This window comes from Atta cephalotes (genome assembly GCF_000143395.1).
Source record: "Atta cephalotes unplaced genomic scaffold scaffold00018, whole genome shotgun sequence".
Lineage (NCBI taxonomy): Eukaryota > Metazoa > Arthropoda > Insecta > Hymenoptera > Formicidae > Atta > Atta cephalotes.
The window spans coordinates 1,722,170-1,734,310 of NW_012130082.1; the positions used below are offsets into that span (position 1 = coordinate 1,722,170).

At 26.7% G+C, this 12,141-nt stretch overlaps 3 protein-coding genes across 3 annotated transcripts; all 3 read right to left on the reverse strand.

The window, feature by feature from the left end:
* Positions 1 to 2,796: 2,796 nt before the first annotated feature.
* LOC105618879 (putative gustatory receptor 2a) lies at positions 2,797 to 4,133 on the reverse strand. Its single transcript, XM_012200410.1, has 5 exons — positions 3,717 to 4,133; positions 3,360 to 3,665; positions 3,166 to 3,234; positions 3,001 to 3,090; positions 2,797 to 2,919 (listed from the first exon to the last, which is right to left on the reverse strand). Exons 1-5 carry the CDS (start codon positions 4,131 to 4,133, stop codon positions 2,797 to 2,799), a joined length of 1,005 nt encoding a protein of 334 aa, XP_012055800.1.
* A 6,671-nt stretch (positions 4,134 to 10,804) lies between these two features.
* On the reverse strand, positions 10,805 to 11,226 carry LOC105618735 (putative gustatory receptor 28b). Its single transcript, XM_012200267.1, is given in 4 exon segments — positions 10,805 to 10,861; positions 10,864 to 10,917; positions 10,994 to 11,083; positions 11,158 to 11,226. Coding segments are annotated over 4 exon segments (270 nt in total).
* A 167-nt stretch (positions 11,227 to 11,393) lies between these two features.
* LOC105618881 lies at positions 11,394 to 12,141 on the reverse strand. Its single transcript, XM_012200411.1, has 2 exons — positions 11,478 to 12,141; positions 11,394 to 11,419 (listed from the first exon to the last, which is right to left on the reverse strand). The coding sequence occupies exons 1-2, from the start codon at positions 12,139 to 12,141 to the stop codon at positions 11,394 to 11,396; spliced, it is 690 nt and encodes a 229-aa protein (XP_012055801.1).

Genomic DNA, 12,141 nt, shown 5'->3' on the forward strand with positions numbered 1-12,141 from the left:
ATATATTATACATATATATATATATATATATATATACATATATATTATACATATATAGTATGTATGTGTTGCATATAAAATATCTTTTTCTAACTATAAGACGTTATTATATAAATTTTTCTAAATTCTTAGTGTAACGATGGCAAATAAAATACGATAAAATCTAAACAGATCTCTTATACTGCTTTGAATCTTTAGATAATATAGTCTAGAATTCCCATGCGATAATATATGACCTCGCATATAGCGATTAAGTAGTTAAGTAACTTTGTAGTCATGCTATGCATATATGTATATATGCCAAAAAAACCCCACAATCTGTAATACGAATATTTACTTTCTTTGAAGGATATCTCTTATATTATCGTAAGCTAGTTGTGTGTACTTTAAAGAAGAAAAAAGATTTTGATTATACTCTTTATTAGAAAAATTATGTTGGAATATTTTTTAATCACTTTCTTTAAAAATATTAATACAATACCTTAGGAGCCGATAAGAACTGTGGAAACTATTTGAAGAACTATAAACAGAAAAAGAAGTATGTATAAATTTGTTCTTTATCCTCAAATTATAGAATAATATTGACTTTTCTGTTTTAAAAGAATACTATTATTTTGCAATTTTTACAAGAGGCCTTGAAGAACTATGGAATAATTCTCTTCGAAACCTTCATAAAATAATCTTTTGTTTTATAAAAATAATCAAAACTAATTTGAAAGAATGCTTTTTTATTAATACTCTACTAGTTTAAATAAAAAAGTTTAATCTCAAACATACTTATTAAAAGATACATAATAGATTTCTGTTATTTCTTAAAATTTTAGTCTAGTCAAGATTTTGCGCATTGAATTTCAAAATTTTCTATTATCATAACTTTTTTAATATTTGGGCATATCCAATTGCGACATATTTAAAAAATTCTAATTATAGTAAAATTAATTTCTTTATCGCAAGATTTTTTACAAAAATTTTATGTATTAGAAAGATATACAGAGTAAAAACAGTCCTTTAAAGGATATTTAATATTATTCGTAATTAAAGAGTAAAGATACCGTCAATCTCTGAAACAGTCTGCGATACATAATATTTATCAGATGATTATTTAACCATAAACTATTTCCTAAATAGCAATGAAGATATTCTGTTAAATAATATAAACAGTTGTTTATTAATTAAGAGTAAGTGATATTTAATAAAATGTAAATTAATTAAATGAAAATTCTTATCAGTACATGCTATATTTAAAAGAAATTATTTTTTAATATAGTTTATAGCAAAAAAAATTTATTAAATTATAATTCGTTTTTTATATTAAACTTACATAACCGAGATAAATTTGAAATTTTTCGAATTTAATATTTGCATTAACAAGTAACTTGTACAAATTCAGAATGTATTAAATATAAAAAAATCTTTTCTCAAACAATCTGGGATAGATATATCGATAATTAAGGATTTTATTCGTAAAAATTTGACTATTCAATTCGGTTAATTATCAAAATAAAATCATTTATCGTGATTTATAATCATTTAAATATTCATATGGAATTTTTAGGAAACTGAATAATTAGGCAAAATATTCATGATATATGTTTTTATATTTTTTTGCTAATAGACAGTTTGAAAAAATATATTTTAATGCCAAAAATATATTTTAATGAAATAAAAGAGATTATGTTTTGCAATATACACATTTAACTCGTAGGAAGGCTCAAAGGAAATCCTTAGCAATTTAAATCATGCGAAATAAAGCGTTACTTGTAATGCCATTACTGTTACTTTTATTTTTCCTATAATAACAATTTGACAATGATTTTATAATTTTTCATGATGGTAAATATAACGTCAGAGTTGGACAAATCATATGAAAAGTAATTCATTACTAATGAATTACGTGACGACATAAAGTAATGCATTACTTTTATGCATGTGAAGTGTGAAGTAATAAATTAATTTTTTAATCAGAAATGCGTGGTAACTATTGTAATTATTCTTCAAAAGTGACTTTCTTTAGTGTTATCGTTACTGTAATGGAAAAAAAATTGTAAAATAAATATAAAATTGTTATTATAAAAAATAATGATAATGCGAGATCTACAAGAGTCATAGTCGATCTTGGCATCTTAAGTCGTAAATTGATCAATCAAAATCAAATATAAATAGAATAATCGATTATAATTGATCAATTTTCTATGATTTCAGACCGTCTACGATTCCTATAATAAAACCGGCCGCATTACATGTTACTTCCCATTCTAATGCTTGTCATAATGTCTTTAATTATGCTGTATTACTTTAAATAAATAATGTGCAATTAAAAGATTTATTGTTTTCCATTAAAAAATATATACATCGCAAAATGTGTGGCTATACAGGGTGTTCCAGACTAATTGTCAAATATTTCATGTGCTGGTATAGAGAGGATCAAATAGAATCGAAAAATCTTCTACCATTTTGCAATTTTGCAATAGTTAATAAGATATTAATTACTTAAAATTGCCAAATATTTTCTCTCAATAATTTTTTACTTAAATAAAATTAATATTATTAATTGATTTATTCTATCGAATCTTATTCAATTTAATTGTTAAATAAATTAATTAACAATATTAATTCAGATACATATTTACATTTTTCTAATTTTACAAATCAGAACTGATTGTATGTATTAAAAAATTACAATAAGAAGTTTCAGAATTGCAATTCTGTATGTTTATTAATTGCATTTAATTCAATTTAAGAAGTTTCGATATTACTCATTATATTTTTTTTATCTTTAATTTATTAATCCGCTTCTTATTTTAAATCTCTCCTTGTAGAGTTACAGGAAGAGATTATTTGCTGTTTAACTGATGAAAACAAGCTTGTCATTTGAAATTGCACAAGTATTACCAAATATGTCACCATCGTGCCAATCAGCTGAGAAAGATAATCAAAATTATTAATTTAAAAAAGTCAATTTATATTAAATTACTTACATGATATTTTAAATATTCTCACCGAATGAAGAAAAGTATTATCGAGAATAAAATATCCATTAGCTGTAAACTGTATTTTGCGATGTAATAATTGAAGCGAAAATTTCTTGAGCTGTAACATATCTATGATAAATATCGTTATGATGAGTACTATTTTTAGAAAGTTTTAATTAACTTTGTTTTTTACCTCTGTTTTTGTCTCTTTCCCGATTGCACAGTTTAAAAGATCATGCACTATATTGCCCGTTGTCTTAATCTATACAATAAATTTATAATTGAAATATTTCGTAAAATATTTGGGATTTTATATACTAATAAAAATATTTTGTTTCATTGATTGAAAATGATTAAAATGCGATCTTATTATACTGATTATCCTACCTCGATTAAAATGCTGGTAATTCTATTGGTAAGGAGAGAGATGGGATAAATCAAAAATATTATCCAGATAATGCCATTACTAAGAGTCCCATAATCTAAGGTCTTCATCAACAGAGGTGAAAGAATCCAATAACCATTATATATGAGTGTTAGAAAGAGAAAAATGATGCCGAATAGTACTGGTAGTGAATAGAAACTCGATACATCATTAGACATTTTACAGAGATGACAATGCACATCTCGCAATTGCAAGAGTTGATGAACGACCGAATTGTTGACTACGATACGACGCGTTTGATAGAGAGACTGCAGTCAAAAATCAGATGTACTGGTGAGGCTTTGTATCGCTCGATTTACATCAGCAAAATCTGTCTGAATGACCATTACCAACAGGAAGTACTGTATCAGTAGCCAACCCACGTAAAATGTCGGCAGAACATCTGTCAGCCATGAGACTGGGCTCGTTTGGATGCCCAGAATTTCAGTACACAGGAGAAGTATCAGCAGACAAATCTTCAAGATGCAAACGATGATTATAGTATAGAAGATACGCTGTCGTCGTAGCGAATAATATAGATCATACAGACGATCTATCTCATACTCGATGATAATTAATTGATTAGCGATCCGCACCAAGAACTTCTGGTCAATGCAGTAGCTAATCAAAATCACACAGATCACCAAGGCACCAAGTACAGTTTGCAGAACCTCAATGCCTACAGTCAAATTCGTCTTCTCATCGTAATCATCATTAATTCTGTATGGTATAGACATATAGTTCGAAGCTATCATTAAGCTACTCAGCACAATATTGTAAACGATTCCTAATTTGGAATATTGAAATGTGTATGACGTTCTCTTTTTGTATATGACGATTCGGTGGACGAATGTAGCGAGACCGATAAGCTTAAAGAACATTATCAATATTCTGAAAGTCCAAAATAAATCTTGATGTAGCTCTGATTTCACTTTCTTTTCATTATTTTTTTCCGCAAAAGAATTTGCTTTATTTATATTTCCAAAGAAATTGGAGGTTTTATTGATATTCATGAAAGTTAAATTCTTATCGAAGACATTTTTGCAATGACTATCTTCTTCCTTAATTTTTTAATTCTAAGTTAATATCTATTTTTTTCTTTATTAGATCTTATCAATTTATCAATATTGCCTTATATTTCATGATTTATAAATATTTATTTATATTTTTTTTAGGAAACTTTAGTTCAATTCTTCTTAATATTTTTTTTAGACATTTATATATAAAGATTTTTTTTAATTTGTATACTTTGAGTCTTCTTACTAAAACGTTTTCACGCATATATCGTTCATAAATTGATAATTTAAGAGATTCGTTTTATTTTCTTGATGTCTGTCTTCAATTGCTGTGAATCCAAATTAATTATCGATCATTTAAATATCATATACAACTAATTATGAGTTCGATAAATATTCACGTGTATTCTGCGGTTTATAATTCATATGAAGTAGCACTGAACATGTAGCGATGCAAATACCTTTCTCACAAGCATCACATATGCAAAACATTATTAAATATTAAATTTGTGAAAGTTATAAATGATAATTATGATAAGGAACATAAAGTCAATAATTTAGTTCTATTTCAGTCGACATGGAAATGAAAATCCTGCAAATGGAAATAGTAAATTTTTACAGTATTATTATTAGAATGATATACTGGAATATTTATCAACTAGAATATTTATCAACTGTACATATGATATGACACACACACGCACACATACACGATAATACATTCTTTGTAATTTCTCCAGCTGTAATGCTAGAAAATAATAGGCTATTATTATTTTTAATTATCTTCCCACGTCTGTAAAACCTTGCAATTTTGTCTCGCTGTATCTCTGGATTGAATACATATTTTTTAGTTCAAAATATGTGATTTATACCTCAAAGTCAAACAAAGACAGATCAATATGAATCAAATAAATAATTCTGTAATAAATATTCTGTTATCAGTTATCAGTTCGGTTAATACTATCTATTATCATTCGATTAATTATCAAAATGGAATCATTTATCACATAAATATTCATGAAATTTTTAGGAAACTGAATAATTAGGCAAAATATTTTCGTAATATATGATTTTATACAGTCATTTTTTTTTGTTAACAGGTAGTTTGAGAAAATTTTAATGCTATGAAATATAATAGATTACGTTTTACAGTATATATATATTGTGTATATATATATATATATATATATATATAACTCGTAGGAAGGCTTAAGAGAAGACCTACAATTTAAACTAGGGATAGGAAATAAACTAGGGATAGGAATTACAAGTAAATGATTTACTTGTAATGCCGTTATCTTGTTATCTTTACTTTTCCTATAATAACAATTTGATAATAATTTTACAATTTTTCATGATGATAAATTATTAATAATTAGAGTTATATAAAAAGTAACTCGTTATTAATGAGTTGCGTGACGACATAAAGTAATGCGTTACTTTTATGCATGTGAAGTTTGAAGTAATAAGTTAATTTTTTAATTAAAAACGCGTAATGATAACAAATTACTCTTCAAAAATGACTTTCTTTAGCGTTGTCGTTACTATCATGGAAAATAAATACAAAATTATTGCTATAAAAAATAATACGATAATGCGAGATTTACAATAAGAATCGTAGACGGTCACAGTTTTAAATCGTAGAAAATTGACCAATATGTCCCAGTCAAATATGAGGAGAATAATCCATTATGATTAATCAATTTTCTATGACTTCAGATCATTCTCACAATCATCTACTATTTCTATAATAGAACCTGTCGCATAACGTGTTACTTCCCATTCTTGGTTAACATTTATATCGCATTGGAAAATATTGTTATGTATTTTTAAGTATATTTTTACGTAAAGAATGCGTAATAATATAATATACCCTGCATATATGAGTCATTTAAAATCATACATAAAACCAGGATTAGATAATAATTAGTTGAAAGTTAAAAAAAAAGGTAAAAAAATTAATAACTTTTAATTTAACTTAGTTAATTTTAAATGCATTAAATTTTAACTTAACTAAGTTACTTTTAAACGTAACTTTTTAACTTTTTTTAAATTAAAAAATTTTTTTATTGTATCTCTTTTAAATATTTTAGAAAAATAGTAAGATATAATAAGATTAAGGGCGTATATTCGTAATTGTATATTTTAAGACCAGTTAAGTAATTTCTTCTAAGATGCTAATACAGCTCTGATTGGTTTATGTGGTTATGTTTTATGTCATAAGTCTTAGTCCGGATCTACAATAGATGTTTTAAGCCGCAAGTCATAAGAAATTGATTAATTACAATCAAATATTCTTTTCGCATTCGATTGTAATTGGTCAATTTCTTACGGCTTAAGATTTATTAAAAAGTAATCTCTATTAAAACATAATCTTGTATCTTTTCTATATGCTAGCTGTTTTTTTAAAGTTATATAACTTATATAGTTATATCGTTATGTGTTATATATACTTATATCACATATGAATAAAAAAATTAAAAATTTAATTTACTTAATAATCTATATTGTAATTATTTAATCTCATTTTAAGAAAAATTATTTTAAAAAACATTATGATTTAAAAATAATTTTTTTCAAAATTAACTTTTTTTTTAACTTAAGTTAATTTAATATTGACTTAACTTACGTTAAGTTAATTTTTTATTCCTTCAACTTTTAACTTAATTTTATTAATTTTCTAAAGCCATTAACTTTAACTTTATTCAGTTAAAAAAAAACATTAACTTACTCAACCTTGTTAAAACATATTATTTAGCGGAGGTTACACGATATTAACTCTGTATGAAATAATATTTGGAGCCGAGAGTATTGTATGTAATGAGATAAATATGAAAGAGAAGGAAAGGCATGCTGCAATCTTAGATGCAAAAATAAAATTTGTGAATTTAATGTATAGTAGAGGAAAGTGGCGGAATTGTGCACAGCGAGTAATTGCATCCTAATTTAGTACTTTTCCAATAAACGAAGACATCACCGTGGTGAAATTTTTACGCAGAAGATCATCGTCGTAAGATATAATTAAAAGATATGACGTAATATACATTGCTAGCCAGAGAAATACAAAAAAATGAAATCACATCTTTTCTGTTTATTTTAACATTCAAAAAATAAGGTGATAGGTCCGTATTTTTAATTTATTTAAAGTTGCATACGTTATTAAAGTACATTATTATGTGCATTTTTTAAGTTGTTATTTATTAGGTTTAGTTAGGAATTATTGAAGTAATCGTATTTCATACCAAGTAAAGTTGCGGCGGGCAGGGGCAGCGAAGTAAAATTTTTCAGTATATGGAATTCCCGAAGATAGATTAAAAGAGAGAAGAGGAGGAGATAAATATATTTCCTCATACTTATATTTTCTACATAAAATAAAAATAGCCACTCTAATTTTACATTTTTTAATAAAATTATTAATGAGTTCCTCCATATTTAACTTCGACCATTTCTTGATAAATGTACAATGTCGCAATACGATTTAAACATTTTTGTTTCAAATTTTTGTTGATCAAAGATAAGTCTTAAATAAGAAAATGACCTTTCAGTCGAACAAGTTATAGGAATCGTTAAAAGAACGAATAAATTTTACGTATGCTAGTACATATAGTATGCTAGTATTCTGATCTCGGGATTGTCTTGTAAAAATTACATTACATCTTTCAAGCAACGCAGTTTTATATTTGTAATTTCTAAATATCTCATGTAATTTAAGCTTTTGTTCATCAAAACAAAAATTTTCTGATTTAATGTCAGACTTTGATGTGAAATTATAAAACTGAGTTATTTCTTAGACTATAATATTGTTGCCTATCGCAAAATTTTCAAATGAATTTAAAAGAATCATAATTTCTGAATTGAATCGATCATTCATTGACATTATGACATGCATCTAATGTGCAGTGGACATGAGTCAAGTAGGTGCTGTTGTTTTTATTTTTTATTTCTATTTTTTGGAATATTTTCATGTTTTATAATTTATTTTTGGGGAAAAGTAATTTGAGTAGTGGCATTAGAATATTACTTAACTCGATAGTTTCTTTTCTCCAGAAAACAGAATAAACAGTGCAACATTTTTCATATTTAAAGTCAAACACGAAATTGCTAAACAAAACTGGCAGTAAGATTTTCCGCGGCTAAAACAGTGCCATCAACACAAAAGTAACACTTTTATTCCGCTTTCTGGAGAAAAGAAACTACCGGTTAAGAAATAATGCCAATTCTAATGCCATTATTCAAATTAGTTCCCCCGAAAATAAATGATAAAAATAATTCAGAAAATAGAAATAAAAAATAAACATAAAAACAACAAAAAATAACAAAAATATAAAAATAACAAAAAACTAATAAAAATAACAAAATAAACAAAGTAAAAACTAAAAAATAAAAAATAAAAAAACAATTGTAATGCAGTCATTAAGATATTCCTTAAAGACAGTTTCAACTCTATTAAACGCAGAGCAATTGTTTTTAAACTCACGTACATGTACAAAAATATCATTAGAGCCTAACAGCGACCCGTGACAAGCGACTGGACTAAGCGTGATGGCGCGCCCAGAGTGACAAAGCGACATTGCTTTATTTTTCGAGCTCTTTCCAAACAAATGCGTGCCCCATTATGTCCTTTTACAGTAACAAAGATCTAGAGATTTGAGATTACATTTTGAACTATATTAAAAGAAAATTGAAACTGGCCTTTTAGTCGCGCCGCCATTTTAAAAACAGTCAGAAATCGTAAAAAATAGTCCGATCGGAAAAGAGTATTTTCATTTCATGAAAGAGCGTTCAATTTTCTATAAAAAAAAATGTCAATATTTCTTTCATTTTTTTGTTTTTCGTGCCCACTGACGACAAGCGAAAAGAATGCTTTTCGACGAGAAGAATTAAAAATTGACAGCCCTACAGTTCGGTAATCAGTTAATTTACAGGTCTATTATTCGGCATAAAATCTTTATTCATTAAACAATTTAAGCTCAAGAGAACGAAATCCATGAAATTTCGCTAAATAAGTAGCTAGCTTGATTCTGGAATGCACCATATACTGTATAACTAGCACTAATTTTTTCGTTTCTTCTTGGCATTATTATTTCATTTTTGCCATTTCAGTCAAAATCTATGTGCATTATTATTATATTAGTTTTGTATTTTTTTCTTAATATATATATAATATTTATATAATTTTCTTAATATATATATAATATTTATAATATATATATAATATTTAAAATTATTTAAAATTATTTAAAATATATTTAATATATATTTATATTATAATATAATGAATATATTTTTTTTATTTCATTGTCAACATTTCACAATTCATTCATTTCTTACAACTTTTGTTTGCGCACAATTATACGACACGCAAAAAATTTTTTCGCTTTTCCGTTTTTTTCCTTTTTGCCAAACTTATTAAATGAAAATCAATATGAGGATACGTAATGATAAAAAAATGTTTATAATTTTTATTTCCATATTTATATTGCTTTAAACTTGGAAAACCATTTCGGGGCAATAAATTAATCTTAGGGATGTTACAGTTCCCCCATTTTCTCCTATAAGAGTAATCTCTCTAAGAGTAATAAAACGTATGATATGTGTGTTAATACGTTTCAATGGTGATCTTCAATGAGTTAATATTAGGAGAAATTTACTTTCTCCCAGTGATCTTCGAAGATTACGATTTTATGCGTATTGCAGAAATTCACGAAGGTGGATGGGCTATGCTCGCCGATGAAGAATTAAATAGTTGTCATTAGATAGAAAAGATTGCGTCTCGGTAATTAATTTCCGAGTTGACAAGGAAAGTAGCTAATGCTTGTCATTATATCTTTAAAATACTGTGTGTTACTTTAAATAAATGATGTACAATTAAAACTGAAAGATTTATTGTTTCCCATTACAAAATACATACATTGCAAAATATGTGCCTATACAGGATGTCCCAGAATAATCAAATATTTCATGTATTGATATAGAGAGGACCAAATTGAGTCGAAAAGTTCTCTACTATTTTGCAATTTTTGCATTAGTTAATAACATATTAATTACTAAAAATCGTCGAATATTGGTTTATAATAATTTTTTACTTAAGTAAAATTAATAATATTAATTGATTTATTCTGTCGAGCCTTATTCTGTCTGCCTTATTCAATTTAATTGTTAAATACAAATAAATTAAATTAAATAACGATATTAATTTAAATACAATATATATATTTATATTTTTCTAGTTTTACAAATCAGAACTGATTGTATTAGGAAGTTACAATAAGTTTCAGAACTACAATTCTGCGTGTATTAATTGTATATAATTGGACTTTAGATTCCAATTTAAAAAGCTACAATATTTCTCATTATTGTTTTTTTATATCTTCAATTTATTATTCCGCTTCTTACTTTAAATCTCTCCCTGTATAGTTACATTGTTGTCTGATAGATGAACGAATCGATTTGCCATTTGAAATTGCACAAGTATTACCAAATATGTCACCACTGTGCCAGTTAGCTGAAAGAAATAATCAAAACTATTAATTTAAAAAATTTAATTTATATTAAATTCCTTACATTCTAAATATTCTCACCGAATAAAGAAAAGTATTATCGAGCGTAAAGTATCCGTTAGCTGTAAACTGTATTTTGCGATGTAGTAATTGAAGCGAAAATTTCTTGAGCTGTAACATAACTATGATAAATGTCGTTACGATGAATCATTTCTGAGAAAGTCTTATCTAACTTTGTTTTTTACCTCTGCATTTGTCTCTTTCTCGATTGCACAGTTTAAAAGATCATGAACTAAATTGCCCGCTTTATTCATCTGCAATAAATATATAATTGAATTATTTCGTAAAATATTTGAAATTTTATTTACTGATAAAAATATTTTGTTGATTAAAACGCGATCTTATTATATTGATTATCTTACCTCGATTAAAATTCTGGTAATTTTATTGGTGAGGAGAAAGATGGGATAAATCAGAAGTATTATCCAGACAATGACATCAATAATACTATAAGAATAATTTAAGATATTATCAGTCATCAATAGAAATGAGAGAAAATAATAACCATTATATATGAGTGTCAGAAAGAGAAATACGATGCCGAATAGTACTGATAGTGAATAGAAACTCGACACATCCTCAGAGATTTTACAGAGATGACAATGCACATCTCGTAGTTGCAACAGTTGATAAACGGTGGAATTGTTGATTATAATACGACGCGTTTGATAGAGAGACTGCAGTCGAAGATCAGGTGCATTAGTCCTGGTTAGGCTTTGTATCACTCGATTTACATCAGCGAAATCTGTCTGAATGACCGTTACCAACAGGAAGTATTGTATCAGTAGCCAACCCACATGAAATGTCGGCAAAACGTCTGTCAACCATGAGATTGGATCTGTATGACCGGTTACGATCTGAGTGAACAGGAGAAGTATCAAAAGGCAAATTTTCAAGATGCAAACAATGATCATAGTGTAGAAGATACGTTGTCGTTGTAGTGGATAATATAGATCATACAGACGATCTATCTCATGCTCGATGATGATTAATCGATTAGCGATCCGCACCAAGGACTTCTGTTTGATGCAGTAGCTAATCAAAATCACACAGATCACCAAGGCACCAAGTACAGTTTGTAGAACCGCGATGTCTACAGTCAAATTCGTCTTGATCTTGTAGTTCCAATTAAGTCTGAATGGTATAGAAAAATAATTCGAAGCTATCAT